At 33.0% G+C, this 17,428-nt stretch overlaps 2 protein-coding genes across 2 annotated transcripts; one reads left to right on the top strand and one right to left on the bottom strand.

Annotated features, from left to right (window-relative positions):
- Window positions 1-10: 10 nt before the first annotated feature.
- LOC105115258 (uncharacterized) lies at window positions 11-2,767 on the bottom strand. The gene is made up of 7 exons (XM_011012099.1): window positions 1,989-2,767; window positions 1,646-1,778; window positions 1,501-1,554; window positions 1,324-1,415; window positions 912-1,141; window positions 627-797; window positions 11-502 (listed from the first exon to the last, which is right to left on the bottom strand). The coding sequence occupies exons 1-7, from the start codon at window positions 2,588-2,590 to the stop codon at window positions 405-407; spliced, it is 1,380 nt and encodes a 459-aa protein (XP_011010401.1). The 5' UTR covers window positions 2,591-2,767; the 3' UTR covers window positions 11-404.
- Window positions 2,768-8,908: 6,141 nt separating this feature from the next.
- LOC105115254 (pyruvate kinase, cytosolic isozyme-like) lies at window positions 8,909-15,732 on the top strand. Its single transcript, XM_011012093.1, has 16 exons — window positions 8,909-9,210; window positions 9,480-9,576; window positions 9,885-9,982; window positions 10,381-10,536; window positions 10,696-10,773; window positions 10,999-11,130; window positions 11,449-11,529; window positions 11,696-11,767; window positions 11,870-11,959; window positions 12,472-12,616; window positions 12,844-12,932; window positions 13,267-13,362; window positions 13,478-13,545; window positions 13,733-13,832; window positions 14,055-14,114; window positions 15,277-15,732. The coding sequence occupies exons 1-16, from the start codon at window positions 9,145-9,147 to the stop codon at window positions 15,427-15,429; spliced, it is 1,581 nt and encodes a 526-aa protein (XP_011010395.1). The 5' UTR covers window positions 8,909-9,144; the 3' UTR covers window positions 15,430-15,732.
- The last annotated feature ends 1,696 nt before the right edge of the window (window positions 15,733-17,428 follow it).

Below are 17,428 nucleotides of genomic sequence, written 5' to 3'. Positions count from 1 at the left end.
GCCCATTTTTCTTCTAACAATGACTATAAATGAATAATCGTTATATACATAATGTGATGCCATCTCCCCTGCTGCTTTATGTTTATCGTCATGAAAAACAGAAAAATTTACGCAGGATACAACACTGGGAAGAAAATTATTTGTCACTGTGAAGCAGCCACGTGCATTCCACGTTCATCCAGCACCTGCCCGAGTAACCAAACCCTGGAAAGAGTGTGTATAGCAAAATCCTCCTGCCCGCCTAATTTATTGCAGGCAGCAGCTCGGAATTAATGCCAAATGGGTTTCGCCAATGCCAGTCTCGCTTGTGGGCTGGTGCCCATAATTAGATCATAGCTAAATGGTTTTGATGCATCATTTAACAAGCAGCAGTCTTCGAGGCGTAAGCAAGAATCCATATGCATTTAACCAATCCTTCCTGCTTGATCAATCAAGGTGCCAACTTGGTCTCCACAAAATGCTCTTGAGATATTCCCAGGCTCGAGCAAATTAAAGATGACCACTATACATGACCGGGAGAGAGCACGCAGCATTAGCTAGGTAAGATGTGGGGATGGGAGAATGCAACTATGCAAGAGAGGCTGATATAGCAACGAGCAAATGAGTGTAAGGAAATCATTACATACCAGGAATTCCATTCTCTTCACAGCAAGTCATTGCCATCATGTCCACTAAGGTAACACCCCTGGAAACAACCTCTCTGAATGATATGTGATCCAGTATTGCATTGCTGTTACCAGCATGATGATCATAGACACCATCAACATTGGTACCTTTAAGGAGCGCATCTGCATTAACTGATAACCCAAAAACATTTAAAAAAAAAACATGCATCAAGATTTCACCCCAAACAAACCTCCTAGTAAACAGATGAACACAAGATATAATAAAAGCAGGCAGGAGGGGAATACTCTCTGAAGCTCTCAGAGCTGCCGCGGTGTCAGTAGTGAATAGTGGATTTCCAGCACCAGCTCCACCAAATATGACAACTCTTCCTTTCTCAAGATGCCGGATGGCCCGTTGCCTGCTATAAGGTTCAGCTAACTCTGGCATTGCGAATGGACTTTGCACACGAGCCTGAACACCATGCTTCTCCAAAGCTGATTGAAGCAATATTGAATTCATAACTGTTGCCATCATGCTGACATTGCATCATAAGTTACCATATTGTCAAAAAACTAGCAATACATTAAGTTTAGGATGAAGACTACAAAGAAAGCTATAAGCTATTTATACAAGCTACCTGTAAAGGCGAACATAGATAATGTTCAAGCCCTAGGAGTATGGTGCTGCAATACAAGCTCAAGAAGTATGGTGAATTACCTGATTTGATACGCAGTAGGCCTCTCTAAACCAGTAGCAGATATCCACGAGTCTCCACAAAAGAAATTACGACCTCCAAGAACAATAGCAATCTACAAAAACCACATAAGAGGAAGGAATCTTGTAATTTGAATTAGCGTTGCAGAAAACCAACAAGGAAAAGGAATAGGGCAAGACCTCCAGTCCACCACGGCTAGCTGTTGCTACTTCCCGAGCAATCTGCATAGCTACCTAGAAATAAAAGAAGGCAATTTAACTTGCATATTCCCGATATCGTCAGTGTCCAAACATACTATAATCATCCAAATACTGAATCTTGCACCTTGGGATCAATATTCTGGCAATTCCCAGCCAGTGCAGAACCACTGATTTTAAACACCACTCTCCGCCATTTTGAATTTGGCACTGGTTTAGTTTTGAGACTATTAGCAAATGCAGCACTGCCAGATGTATACCTGCATATTTTGTTCACACAAAAGATCAGTCAATCGTAGCAAGATCCTCCAACACCATCTCATACCATTGCAGAACCACCTGGCTACTTTAACCGGAATCCAACAATCAAGTTTCGAAATCTGCATAATCAAGCATTGCCAAACAAACAAGAACACCTGTAAAAATCCAAACTTTCACAACCTGAACACAAGACCGAAACAAGACGCTACCTTTTAACTTGCTTAACCACCGCATTAACATTCCCACCACTCCCTCCACCACCGCCGCCATCACTCTCTCCACTACCACCACTCTTCCCATTACATGCATTCCCCATAATAGCCTCTATATGCTTAAACCAATGCCAACTGCTCCCACTCCCACTAATCCTCTGTAACTCCACTTTATACCTCTTCTTCAGATTATCAATCTTATTCTTACACTGCTCCACACTCTTCTTATTACTCCCTCCTCTCTCACTCACCACTTCCGCTACTTCCTCCCAATCCCTCCCTCTCAAATTCCCTCTATTCAACTGATTATACTTCTCCGTATACGCCTCTAACAAACACGATATCGCCGAATCACTCCATTCCTCTCTATCCTTCCTGTAATCACAAGATTCTATCTTCGTGATGCTGTTTGATTTCAATCTCTTGTTGTTGTAGTAGTAGTGGTTTTGCTGGTTGCGTTTTGAGGACGGTGTGGCCGCGGATTTGTCGTGATCGGAGTAGTAGTAATCACCGGTGGTTGTGACGGAGGTCGAATACGGGTGCCGCGTTGGAGGGTGAGGAGGTGGCTCGCCGATGAGTGGGAAATCGTCGTTGGCCATTGGAAATTAGGGTTAGGGTTAAGATTTCGATTTGGGGGTGAAGCAGATGATGTTAGGAAGACGACGTTAGAGGGACGGGTGACGGAGCGAGGGGTTAGGTTTTAGATGGGGGTTTGAATCACGGATGGTGTAACGGATCCGTTTAAACAAGAGAGTAAGTAACGTATGTGCTTAGAGTAGAGATTAAATAACACTTTTTGTTTTTTAAAATATTTTTTATTTAAAAATAGTTAAATTATGAAAACTAGAAATACTTTAAAACGTTAAATTATATATATATATATATGAGTTATTTTAAATCTGTTTTAAGTAGATTTCAATTAGAGGATATTTATATTTCAAATCTTATTATTAATTTTATATTCAACAATTTAAGTCTGATTTTGATATATATTTTTATTAACATGAATCAATTTATATATATTTTAACTAATCTTATATATTTTAAAATTATATTTTAATTAATCTTATATGTTCTAAAATTAATAATTATTCAAGTTTTTAGCAACATGAGGTGAGGTTTATAGTCAGGATTTGATTCTTGAGTCTATAATAAGAGGGTACTCATCTTAATTTTATATTTAATAATTTTAAAATATGAGAGATAAAAATTTAATAAATTAAAATTGCTTTTATTTTTATTATACAGTATATTATAAAGGTGGGATGATTACAATGAGAGAAACAGCAAGAAACCGTACAGCAGCAGCTAATTATCTTGAAAATGAGTTATACAAACTCCCTCGTCTTCGACGTTCCTCGGTACTCTTGTCTCCTGCGTTCCCTGAAATTTCCTAATTCCCTCCCCGTCAATGGCCTCGCTGGTCGCAAATTAGAAGGAAAAAAGAAAAAGAAAATGCCGACGGAAAATATACCACTGTTATTTATCTATGAAGATTACGACGGAAAATATTTATATGTAATTTTCAATGGAAACTGATGTGGAATAAAAAATAATAAAAATTCCTTTGATAATTTTATTGACATTTCTACCGTGTTAAATTACTGACAGAATCTTCACTTGTAATTTTAAAAGAAATCAAAACCTGACAATTGTCTTCTCCCAATCCTGCTTCTTAATTATGAAGACAACCCTCCTCTCTCTTCCATTTTAATCCCCATCAAACCGAGCCACCCATACCAACCAATCTCCATCCAGAAGTGTCAGCTTTACTCCATTGGTTTCATTTTTTATTAATAGCTAAATGAAAAATAATTAATTTTAAAATATTTTATCTCTTTTAAAAATATTATTTTTATATATTAAATAACTATTTCAATCTAAAATTTTAAATTACTAGATAAAATCTTAAAATATAATTTATTTAATTCTCTAATACCCCTAAAATGAATGAAAGCTTTTGAGCATAAAATTTACACTATTTAATTCTCTAATACCCCTAAAATGAAAGCTTTTGCGCATAAAATTTACACAAATTTATATTATTTTGTGTTTAATTTTTATCAAATAAATAAGAATCTCATATCATCTCAAAAAACCTTCTCAACCCAAAACTTAAATTATTAAATGAAATTTTAAAATATAATTTATATTATTTTTTAATATCGTATATTTTTTATAAAAATCAAAATCAATCAAACGGGACAACAAAAAAAATAAATTAATTATATGCAGCTATATGAAAAAAAAAATAACATCAAACTTATTAAAAAAATTAAAATATTTATTTTTTTATTTTAATGTAATTGGCTTTCCATATAGTTTTTTTTAGTGAAAAAAAAATATATAGTAAAATAAGCTATATTTAAAGTAGTATCTTCCTTTGAAGACGAGACGCTATAATCAATCTATGTTAAAGTCAATTTATTTATAGAATTTATAGTTTCAGTGTATATTATAGCTGTCAAAATGCAGGACAATTTTCCAAAGTTTCAATCTTTTTACATAGCTGTCAAAATGCACTTACGGTGAGTGTTCTACTTTGCAACATGGGAACAAATTTGTCTATGAATTCATAGTGAGCTTGGGGCACTTCAGCTTGTATTGTGCTTCGTGGAAGGAAAGCTGTGGTACGTGCGTTTTTCTTTTCCTTTCATCATAATTATTACTGGGAATTTATGTGATTGGTGATTTACTTTACATCATAATTAAATTTCCTGCAAGAAACTTTATCATCTATATGCATTTGAGAGTGTCTTGATCTTGGCATGTGGACGTTTTCAAATGTGTAATAATTAACTAGAAAATGTAAGCATTGTTGTTCATTTTTTTAATGCATTCGAGGAGATAGAAGTTCAGAAATTATTGCTGGCTCGAGTATGGTTACAGATCATTTAAAAAAAGAGAGAAGAAAATGTCGATGGACTATATAGTCTTTTCAATGCCGACAAAATAGTAAACAAATTTTCGACAACGATATTGGTATTATAAAATGCTGATGGAATCTTCACTGTATACCAATCGAATATTCCATCAGCATCTACTATTTTTCCAGCATTTTTTTCTTGCCTTGAACTTCCCCTCATGTGTATATATGTTGCTGCTTATTTTACTCTTGTTTCGGTCGGATAAGTTTTTTTTGTGAAAAATATAGATATATATTTTCAAATGTGTTTTTTTGTTAAAAAATATCTAATTATATATATAAAAAATCATATGCGTACATTTAAATAAATATACTGAGAATCATTTGTATCAATAAATACAATAAAAAAACAAAGTGTTAGTGTGATATAAGTACGAATCAAAAAGAGGATTGAATAATATTGCAATTGTTATAGAATTTTTTTTTTTAATTTTTGTATAATTGTTTTTCTAAAAATAATTTAAAAGTAAAAAAACAAATTAAATAAGAATAAAAAATATAAATAGTCAAAGTATAGAGTGATAAATATTCAAAGTTAAAAAAATAAGAAATAATATTTTTAAAAAAAATAAAAAACAAAGAAAAACTAAAAAAAATTATAAAAAACTATGATAAATAGACAAAGTGTAAGATGATAAAAATATAAAGTATTAAAAAAAATCTAAAATTATAATCTTTTTAACAAATACAATACACCACGGTAAAAATAATCTTTTTAACAAATACAATACACCACTGTAAAAAAAAAATAGAAAAATTTATAATTATCTTATTTTTATATAAAAACACAGTTTACTTTTAGCGTATGTATAATAAATATCAATGGAAATAAAAAGATTTTGCTGGTTTCAGTTTCCGTCATTGGTTTTGAGAGAACCGTGGGCGCGGGATTCTTCAGAGTTGTGGTGGTCTAGCGGGTAGAGCAAAATGGCGCACACGACGGGTGATGGAATGATTGTGATGATGGGTGATGGAGTGATTGTGATGATGGGTGATGGAGTGATTCCTGAGGGGGCCGCCGCCTGGGTGAAGTGGATTGTTCATGTATATCCATTATAATATAAGTCAAAATATTATTGTACATGTACTGGAAAAAAAAAAGTTTTGGAATGATATAATTATCAGTTTTTTTTTTAAGTAGTACTGGAATGATATAATTATCAGTTTTTTTTTTTTACTATAGTAGTATTGTAGCAATAGCAAAATTGTAATTTTTAGTTTATTTATAGAAACAAGTTTTTCTTGTATTTATATTTTTTTATTTTTTATTTTCTCTATTTATCTTTATTTTTCATGATTTTTTTTGTTTTTTATATTTTTTTAAAAAAATTATTATATAAAAATCAAGAAAATAGTGTTTCAATATAGCATTTATAATATTGTTTGATTTTTATACAACATTCAAGATAAGTTTGTGTTGTCTATGTTTTTATCAATACATATAATCTTTACTATACTTTATTACATGTAAGCATTGAATTTTTAATTCACAATTATATATTTTTTATTTTCTGTCAATACATATGTTAATAATATTTGTATATGAATTTATTTGTGTTAGAAAAAAATTATTTGATTTTCAGCTAGATAAGTAGAATCGACACATTAATATATATATATATATATATATTGCATTTATATGCAGATAATTTTTAATTTATTTAATTAAATACATATATGAGCTTTTTTATATTTATAATTAGATTTTTTAAAACAAATTTGAAAAGCTTGCATGTATATATTTTTTTTCAGAAAAAATATCCAACCTATATTAAATAACTAGCAATTATCTAAAAAAATATATGCGTTCATCCAAGTTTAGATATTCATTTATCAAATTTTGGTTTTATTATCACCCTCACCCTTTACATATAGTAATCTAGTAGCTTGTTGCAATTAGGTTGAATCAATGTCCCTATCCAATTCATAACTGAATTGGATTTTTGTTTTCCTTTGTAATATATTTTATATAATTGAAAATACGCACCTCTACTTTTTCAAGTTTATTATTAAAAAAGATAATGCTGGTTTTTTTAATAAATAGCAAGAAAAAATAATAATTACACCATCGAATACATTAGATGAGCTCCTGGATGGATTAACACTAAAATCACTCTAGCTTGTAATCTGCTGAGAAACATATTTAATATGGTAGATAGGAACTGATTGCTATTATTTTTATTACTGTAATCTTTTGTTGGTATTGATAATAGTACAACCAAACCTTATTTGTCAATGTTGTAAATTAATCAAGATATATAATTTTAATAAAAATTTATTTAATAAAAATTTAAATCATAGTATAATCAACAACAACCAAAATTCATCAATTTTTTCAATAAATAATCATTAACTCAATTAATATATTTCATAGCTGATTAATATAATTTATATCTAATTCAATAAATCCCTTAATTTAACCTATAAAAACCCTATAATTGATAACAAGCTATGAAATTTCTTCATGAATAATGAACTTGATTCTATGTATTTTATAGGCAATTAATATAATTCATACCTAATTTTATATATAATGCTGTTTTTGTTAATAAAAAAATACATCTTACATCCTGTGAAACAGTGAAAGCTAAACTGGGCCCATGGAGGGCCTGCCTGGGTCCGAAGATGGCAACTCTATCATTTCACTTTTTTTTCAATCCTGTTTCCTTATTTCACACACTACATAAAAGTTTGTAATGAAAAACTAACAACGAAGAATCAAGAAAGGAATGATTAAATGTTTATTCTATAATTAAGAGAATAATTAATCCTTGAAAAGGAAGAGTAATCAACAGAGTTCTACTTTAATCCACAAGGGAACTTACTGGTAAAACGATCAAGGGATTCTTTATTCTCTTCTTTCTTACTATTTAACAGGAAACTTGAACTCAGTTTCTGGAAACTCTATATTTTCAACGTTCTTACTATTTAACAGGAAACTTGAACTCTATATTTTCAACAAGCAGAAATAATTTCCTTTTCGAAGAAAAATCAGGATGCTAATCAAAATTAATTCCTGAGTTTTGCATTTTCTTTCTTGATTTTGATGTTATTTGGGTGCATAATTTCGTGAAAAAATGTTTATGGCTGCCTCCTAGATTGTTGGTGTCTTTTTTATCCTATGATAAAAAATATCTTCAGACCACATGTTAAAAGAGCAAAGTTCCAAGTCAAACATTGCAAAATCTAATTGAACCACGGTATTATCTACTTTTGAGTCTCCTCTTTCATTTTTTTTTTCCTTTTCTGCCTCCCTCTTTTATGAATTTAGTGGGCATTTGAAAACACAATTGTACTTGCATTTTTAAAAATTACTTTTTATTAAAAATTATTATTTTTATATATTTTTGATCGTTTTGATAAATCTAAAAAATAATTTAAAAAATAAAAAAATATTATTTTAATATATTTCATCATGAAAAATATTTTAAAAATAATTACAATTACATCCACATAAATAATTAAATAAATTAATTAAAACACAATAAAATATAAACTCGACATAAATAAATATATTTATGGTATAGATAAATAATAAATAAGATATGAATATTGCCAAATCCAATTTAACCTAAAATATATATATATATATATATATTATATAATATAATATTTAGATTTTTTTATAACATGGAGTAGACATATTTTAATATTGATACATACATATATACATATATATATATATTAATAATTTTTATTTTTTATTAATTAATAAACAACAATAGATAAAAGATATAATTAAATATTCAAAAACCGATTAATAATTTATGTATATCTAACTTTATTACTTAATAAATAATAAATAGAGTATGTATAAATAAATAAATAAATTCCACCAATGAGTACCCATCAAAATCCCTAAATTCTCATCTACCGTTATCCCTCTCTTTAAAAATTACGGGTCTATGAAATCACCATTTTAAATTGCATTTCATGGTGATCCGATACATAATAACCAAAAGTGGAAAACTAAAACAAAATATTTTGCTACGCTCCCCTCGGAGCCCATGGTAACACTACTTGCAAGCTGGAAGAAATGACGGTCGTCTATGTCGTTTTCAATGACAGGAGAAAGAAAACCATAAATAAACAAGGAACAGAAGCAGAGAAAAGCAACCTTAAAATCACGCAATCTCTGTTAAAATCACCATCCTCTCTCCTTCTGGAAACCCTGCCCCCGCTCCCTCTCTCTCTATCTTCTTCAGAGTCTTCTCTTCTGATCAAAAAATGAACCCGCACTTGAACCTTGAAGAGAACATGAAGTTGGCTTCAGTTCTTGAGCCATCAAAACCTGTAAGTTGTGCTCAAGCTTATTTGCTTTTGCTTTGACTTTTAAGCTCTGGGGTTTCTACTTTCTTGATCTTGAGTGATTTGTCTGGTTGCTGAGAAAATGTTAGGAACGGAGACAATGTTCTGATTTGTCGTATTTTTCTTTACTTTGGAGATCAAAAGGCAAAAGAATAATAAAAAAGTATTGGGGCTGAGCTAGAATTTCTCTCTGTTATGTATACGAGTGACATTATGTAGGTATAATATGTTCTTTATCATTTTGAATTTTGCAGAGTTTCTTTCCTGCAATGACAAAGATTGTCGGCACACTTGGTCCAAAATCTCGGTCTGTCGAGATAATATCTAACTGCTTGAAGGCAGGAATGTCTGGTATTGCTCCATCTAATTTTCATTTTTAAACATCCTATTATTGAAAGCTCCCCCCCCCCCGAACTCTCTTTGGTTTAGAAGAAATGAATTCATGCTATCCAGATAATTTGTTGTTAAATGGCTCAGGGGCAATTGCAGGTTTCACTTCACACTAAGAGCCACATATTGAAAGTAGACAAACTTTTGCCTATCTTTAGTCATTTATCTTCTTTGACCAAGCAGGCTATATAACTAAAGGTTGACATTCATGGCTGGGCTTATTCTTGGGGGCTGATCTGAATGATTTTTTTTTTTTTAATCTTTTGTAGTGGCTCGGTTTGATTTTTCATGGGGTGACACTGATTACCATCAAGAGACATTGGATAATCTGAAGATAGCTGTCAAGAGTACCAAGAAACTCTGTGGGGTAAGCTTATCTTTATTAGATCCAGTCTAAGCCAGACGACTACCTCATTTAGCCATCCAACGTTGATGCAAATGCATTAATGACAATTCTTGATCAAGAGGGATCGTGTTGTGGGTGAAGGCAAGAACTATCAAATGCATTTCTAAAATTTTGAAGTCTGAAAGTGCATGATAAATATAGAAAATGTATTCAAGATTTTTTGGCGCTTGATGCAGATACAGTTCTGTTGTCATTCTGAAGAATCTATTTTGATAGCTACATCTTTGTGCTTCAAGTCTTTCACCCAAGCGCATGAGATAATAAGAATTTTATCCTATTCCCTTGGTGGGTTTATACTTCTACTAATAGCCAAATCTTATGCCTTTCTTACCCTTTTATTCTTTTGGTTTTGATTTCAGGTTATGCTTGATACTGTGGGTCCAGAGTTGCAAGTGATCAATAAAAAGGAGAACCCGATTTCCCTTCAGGAAGATAGCTTTGTTGTCCTAACACCAGATCTGGACAAAGAAGCTACTTCATGTCTGCTACCCATAAATTTTACTGGGTTGTCAACGGTAAGTACCTGTTTTACATGTTGTTTAGACTGATTTTGATTTCATCTGGCATTTGCATCTATGTTTTTTAAATTTGTGCAGCTTCTCTAAAACATTGCTGCATGTGCCTTCCCCCCTTCTTCCATGAAATGTGACTTTAATTTGATATGGCCTTTGCAGGCGGTGAAAAAGGGAGACACCATTTTTATTGGTCAATATCTCTTTACAGGAAATGAAACTACTTCTGTGTGGCTAGAGGTAAGCAGCTTCATTGGGGCATGTCATGTGACCTACTTTTAATTTTAGGCGTGTCTTTCACATACCATAAGCTGTAACTTTTATTGCTAGCTGCCTACCCATTTCAATTAAAACTGTTCTTGGTACAAACAAGCCAGGGGACTTTGTATTCAAAACATAATGGCCTGCGTCAACTTCAATAAAAAAGAAGAAGAATCTGCTTAATTCAATTTCATGATGATGCAGGTCACTGAAGTCAATGGAGAAGATGTGGTTTGCTTGGTAAAGAACTCTGCTACCTTGAGTGGACTGCTATATACTTTGCATGTCTCTCAAATCCATATTAATCTGCCTACTCTCACTGATAAAGATAAAGAGGTATTTGTTTCTACTCAATCATATAATGTGTTGTTATAAAAGCTTATATTGAATCATGTTTGGTGTTAACCTTTTCCTGTTTGACTGATCTGTGCTGGCTTCCATCATTTATACTGGAAAAATGCCAACTATTTCTCCTTAGCCATTATGCTACCCCTTGGAACTAAGATTTCAGAATCATATTCTTTGTTTTTATTAATCACCAAATTGGGTGCCAACTATTTGTAGGAGTGGTGACATGCTCCCTTGGAAATTTTGTGCTTACTGCTATTCCGCTATCGTTAAGTGCTTTGATGGCATTTTCATGATCAATATCAGGTTATAAGTTCATGGGGTGTTCGAAACAACATAGACATCCTCTCACTTTCGTACACCAGGCATGCAGAAGATGTTCGTCGTGTAAGGATTTTCTATCTAAGATTTCTATTCTATTATCTCTTTTCATTGTAAAGTAAATTACTTCGACTTCTCCCCTTCTCTGGGCCCTTACAATTTTTTGCTGCATCAATATATTTCTCCCTTCCCCTTTAACATTTCAATTGTGGCCGGCCATCCTTTTATACAGGCTCGTGAATTTCTTTCTAAACTTGGGGACCTCTACCAGACTCAAATTTTTGCAAAAATTGAAAATGTAGAGGTGAGATTCATAATCCTGTTATCATATGCCATTCTTTATCATACCCGTGCTTAAATTCCATTATAGGTTCCAGATTCCTTATTTCTAATGCATTTCTTTCAGGGATTAACTCATTTTGATGAGATCCTACAAGAAGCAGATGGTGTCATCCTTTCCCGTGGAAATTTGGGGATAGATCTCCCACCTGAGAAGGTTAGTTATGAAATCTGATTGATGAGCTTGCATATGTGTAAGTTATCATAAACATGTGGAATTAAAATACACTGGTCTTAGAATTGCTTGTTAGCATGTGATAATCAAATATTAGAGTTAATAAGGATTGCATAATAGCAATATAGAGAGGATAGAAAGGAAATGGAGAAAGTGCTATGCAGCAACATTCTTTAAATTGTTACAACCATACAACATTGCTGTATCATCCATCTTTCTTTTGTAGGTTATATTTTTCGCATACATATCATACTTTAAGTGGGATAACTTCATGGCTTTTGGAGGCCATTAAAAAGGTTCAATTTCCCGTGATCCCAATCCTGGCAATGCGTACAGATATGATAACCAACTGCAGGCATTAGCATGTTGTTCCTATATGCTTTGACACCATCAGTGAACATGCATGTGCATTTAGTGCTAAGTACTAGTTGAATCTGGATATTCTACTACTACTCATAATCCAACTAGACTGTCTTGCTCTGTGAATTTCACAGGTGTTTCTGTTTCAAAAAACTGCTGTTTTTAAGTGCAATATGGCTGGAAAACCTGCTGTGGTCACTCGTGTTGTGGACAGTATGACAGAGAATTTGAGACCTACTCGTGCAGAAGCAACTGATGTTGCCAATGCAATATTGGATGGTAATTTTCCGTTTGAAAAGCTCCCTGTTGTAACCTTTGTTGCGTGTATCTTTCTGTTTTGGATAATGATGTGCTAGCTTCTTACACGAGTGAGAGTATTATTCTCCTGCTTATAGCTGTCTTGATACCCCATTCCTCCAGTTTGGTCAGTAAGTTAGATAGTATTATATGCTTCATAACTCCCAGACTAATAGAAGTGTTATACTGTGATTTTTCTGTTGCTTCAGGGAGTGATGCAATTCTTCTAGGTGCAGAGACCTTGCGAGGACTGTATCCAGTGGAGACCATCTCTACTGTTGGGAGAATTTGTGCTGAGGTAATTTTTCTCAATTATTCCTCCATTTTCCCTTGATATTTCCAAATCCATTGGACAGCGCCCCCCCCCCAACACCCCCCCCCCTCTCATGCACACACACAAAAAAGGCCAAAGAGTTTGTTGGACTATAGATAAATTTTCATCCTTTGCTTCCATGAATGTATGCCTGGTAAACTTATCTCAAATGCACACAGACCTAGACATGGACTAGGTAGCCTACTCAATAATCTGTGCTGCCTTTTCTTGGAACTGCATTGCTTCACTTCAAAATTCATTTCATAGTCATTTTCTTTTCCAATTTGTTTTGCTGATTTGATGTTATTTCCAACTGCAGGCAGAGAAGGTTTTCAATTATGATTTGTATTACAAAAGAGCTGTCAAACAAGCAGGAGATGCAATGAGCCATCTGGAATCTATTACTTCCACTGCGGTAATCTCTTAATGTTTGATTGAGGATTTTTTGCTTATTTTAAACATTCTTTGCATTACTGCCATGCAATTGTTTATTTCCCTTATTTTTACCCTTGCTATTTTCGGTTATGAAGGTCCGTGCAGCTATCAAGGTTAAAGCTTCTGTAATTTTATGCTTCACTTCCACTGGAAGAGCTGCAAGGTTTTTACTTCTTCACAATTATGTTTTGGGTCTTATGTTTGTTTAAATGCAAACGCCAATGGTCAGTAACTTGGAAGTCTATTTTGGGAGATTTATGAAATCAGATTATGTAAATGTGATTCAGATGACCCACACATTTCTTGTAGAATCTGATTAGGACTTTCTAAACTTTTGTGTACCAATGCAGGTTTATTGCAAAGTACAAGCCCATAATACCTGTGATATCTGTTGTTATCCCTCGGCTGAAGACAAATCAACTGCGTTGGACCTTTACTGGTGCTTTTGAGGTATGTTATTGTTTAGATTGGTTATATCTTCTGGTGCAGGGTATAGGTTGACTAACTCTAGCGATTTGGAAACATGTGAAAACACTGTTGTAGGGGTAGCTGCTAACAAGCATCCAACAATTTTGTCCATATAAATTTTTCATTTAAGCTCAATTAATATTAATAATCTGTTGAATGTGATATTTTCTATAGTTTTCAATAGTTTTCATGATTTTATGGCAGGCAAGGCAATCACTCATTGTGAGAGGAATTTTTCCCATGCTTGCTGATGCTCGACACCAAGTAAGCATGTGTTATGTTACATTATTGCAAGTTTCCCCTTTTGTCCGTCCCACTTTTCTTCACCCTCTTTTGAGAGCGACAGGGTGAAGGTTCTGGAATGAATTTCACTATTGATATTTGTCCTGAAGGTTAAAGGTTCCATGACCGTAATTTTTAATTTTGTGGGAAAGATATTTTATACCGATATAAAAAACGAAATTGTGTTGGGAGAATTTTTATTGATTGTGAGTTTTTCTAACATGAAAATTCACTATCTTTAAAGTGTTATTAGCCCCCACTACAATGCTATTGTTATTGGGTTTAAAGCAAATACATGTTCGGGGATTAGATACAAAAGACTCTTCTAAGAACACTCAAAGAACTTGTTTAATTTTGAGTATGAGGAGGAAAATTAGGAATGGGAAGTTGTTTTTAAACTACCAAATGACTTTTATTTAGTGTTGAGGGACCAATAACTGACATTATAACAAATGTCCTTTGGATGAAAAGACATGAATAAAACAACTCCAGAATCGAACATCTGGTTGAGGTTTCAACTGCATGTTTCAAACATGCGATTCAAGACTCAACATGAAGCCTGTTCAAAATCTTTCTTTCACAACATTCAGTGAACATGACAACAGGATGTTCTGAACATCCGGTCCACAGTGCAACATGATGTTCGAAAAGATACCTTTTCAAACTTCCATTCTTTATATTCCAGTTAATTTTTAAAATTCTTCGCACTTTAAATTCAAAATTTTTTATGCCTTGAATCCAACAAATTCCCTTGGCATTTTAGTAAAGTGCCATTAAAGGATGAGGGGCAAATACGGAGTCTAGTCATGGGAGTTTACACCATCTTTTTTTAATCATGTAGTTTTTAGCATCTTGCTACGATTACAGTGTGACTTCCTAGAGAAATAACTATAACTGGGAAATAGGAAGAGGTTATTCAAAAAGAATATCCCAATGCAATACGGGTTGTAGTTCTTTGGCACATAAGTTAGGCGATCTTGTGCCACTTGAGTTTCTACCTCTCCTTTTTCACTGGGATATTAACCCTGATTGAGAGGGGAAGGTATTATCAGAACTATTGCTTTGCTTTTATGGAATGGAAACATACTTGGTTTAACAGGCTGAGCTTTTATTTTAAGAAACGTAAATATGCTTGGTTTTGCAGGCTGAGTCTACAAATTCAACAAATGAATCGGTTCTGAAGGTTGCTTTGGATCATGGCAAGGCACATGGTTTTATAAAGCCTCATGACCGAGTTGTTGTTTGCCAAAAGCTTGGCGATGCATACGTGGTGAAGATCCTTGAGCTTGAAGATTAAGGTTATTGCGCATCTCATTTCGCTTGAAACCCGTGTTTGGCAGCTTCCGCCTTTATCGTATAAAATAAAAGAACTCGACATTTGTAAGAGTACGTAGTATATACAAGAGGTGGGGTTAGGTTCTTTCTGCTGTGGGCTGGCTAAGATCATGGACTGGCCAGCCTGTCGGAAAAGATAAACAAAAAATTCATGACATTGGTGGTCGAGTAATTGTACCCTAGGAAGGGTTATCCTTATTTTCATGGTCGGGTAAGGCGTTGTTGTGGTGCTTCGATGCCTTCAATAAATTGAGTTGATTCCCAATTTTATCTCATCTTTATTTTTTTCTTTTACTAAAAATTAAATAACATGTGAAAAAATCATGCAAAGACAAATAATGAAAAGCACACAAAATTCAGTTAATTCTCCATGCGGATTTCACAAAGACATCTTTATTAAAAATTGTACAATGTTCTTAATTGTTAGAGATTAAATAGATGATCGTTCTTGATTTAATAAAAAAATAGATAAAACAAAAAAAATATTCACTTGAGTACATTATAATTTAATCCTTGTATTTGTTTTTTGCTTTTTTGCTTTGGTAAGTTGGTCCATTTATTTTTCAAAATTGTTTAATCAAAGTTGGCCGTTGATTTTTTAAAAAAATTCTAAATTACCTCTTTGGAAGACTTAATTTTGTCTATAGTAGATAAGATTGGAAATTTTGATTATAGATAAGAATAATGTTGGTAAAAAACCAACAACAGGACCAATTAATTTAAAGAAAAGGGATTAACTAATTATTTTATTGAAAACATAGGGATCCAGTAATAATTTATCTATTTAATTCGATACTTTAATTTATTCGTACATGTTTTATTGATCCACGTTTATGTTTTAGGGTAAATTACAAAAAGCTTTTTAGAGGTGTTATAAAATTATACGAATCATTTTGACAAAAATCTTCACATTTTTCAAGTAAATATTTCAAATATTTCAAATATTTCAAGGCCAAATTTTTTCATGTGGTGATGGTTGTTTTCCACTTAAAAATATATTAAAATAATATTTTTTTTATTTTTTTTAAAATTATTTTTAATATTAATATATCAAAATGATATAAAAACATTAAAAAAATATTAATTTAAAATAACAAAAAAATTTAATTTTTTTAAAAATATAAAAATAAACGAATTAACGTGGAAGGTTAAGGCTTAGAAATCAGTTATAGTTTCTTTCTGTTGTTCCCTTTCATTCTTGGCGGAGACCATAGAACAAAGTTTTTCTATTTCTTTCTTTACATGCCAGGATTGAATTTTAGGGTTGAGTATATTAAACTAGAGACCAATGATGGAACTGTATCCCTACATTTTGTGCATCAGCAGATTCTGAAAAGTGGTGCTATAGTTTTTGTAGAGCCTATTTTGTTTATGTCAATTTGAATCTATTTGCTCTCTGCAAAATATAGGGATGGGCGTCCTGCAGAGCAGCTGGAGTTGTGTTGGCTTGATGTAAGTGGTGAAACGCGTGTAACCAAAGGGAAGACGTATGGAGTTAGCTTCATGTTATCCATGAACACGGAGAATTCCTTTGGCTGGGACGTTCCTGTTTTTTGGATGGCTAGGACAGGGCAGGAAGGAAAGTATCAGCGCGTACAAATAGATCTATCAGAATTAGGCGGGGAAGTAGACGAATTTCCTCCGAAGAGGTGTCGGATTTAGTTTGAAAGTGATTAAAAAATCTGAAAATAACGAGGAATTTCCTGCGAAGAAGAGTCAGACTAAGTCTAAAAAAATAATGAGGAAACGCTCTAATTTGGCTTGAATGAAGTGTGGGCTAACGACTGGAAGGGTGGTCTACGGATTCATGAGGCCATATATAGTTCAGGAAAGAACAGCTGGGAATTATGCTTCTACATCTATTACCCGTTCCGACGAGTCCAGAGGGAAAGAAATAGCAGCTGACGATTCTACTTCAACATCTGAAAAACCTCCGATCGAGTCCGAAGTTAAATAAGCAT

The sequence above is a fragment of the Populus euphratica genome, unplaced genomic scaffold, assembly GCF_000495115.2.
Source record: "Populus euphratica unplaced genomic scaffold, PopEup_1.0 scaffold672.1, whole genome shotgun sequence".
Taxonomy (NCBI): domain Eukaryota; kingdom Viridiplantae; phylum Streptophyta; class Magnoliopsida; order Malpighiales; family Salicaceae; genus Populus; species Populus euphratica.
This window is presented reverse-complemented; position numbering and strand designations above follow the sequence as displayed.

What these genes read in the sequence shown, in the direction of transcription:
- LOC105115258 (XM_011012099.1), bottom strand. Translation starts at nt 2,590, where the DNA reads ATGGCCAACGACGATTTCCCACTCATCGGCGAGCCACCTCCTCACCCT. An exon ending in GCCAGAATATTGATCCCAAG is followed by an intron (nt 1,555 to 1,645) that starts GTGCAAGATTCA and finishes TTTTATTTCTAG; the next exon opens with GTAGCTATGCAGATTGCTCG. An exon ending in CTAGCCGTGGTGGACTGGAG is followed by an intron (nt 1,416 to 1,500) that starts GTCTTGCCCTAT and finishes TGGTTTTTGTAG; the next exon opens with ATTGCTATTGTTCTTGGAGG.
- LOC105115254 (XM_011012093.1), top strand. Translation starts at nt 9,145, where the DNA reads ATGAACCCGCACTTGAACCTTGAAGAGAACATGAAGTTGGCTTCAGTT. An exon ending in TTCTTGAGCCATCAAAACCT is followed by an intron (nt 9,211 to 9,479) that starts GTAAGTTGTGCT and finishes TGAATTTTGCAG; the next exon opens with AGTTTCTTTCCTGCAATGAC. An exon ending in CTACTTCTGTGTGGCTAGAG is followed by an intron (nt 10,774 to 10,998) that starts GTAAGCAGCTTC and finishes ATGATGATGCAG; the next exon opens with GTCACTGAAGTCAATGGAGA.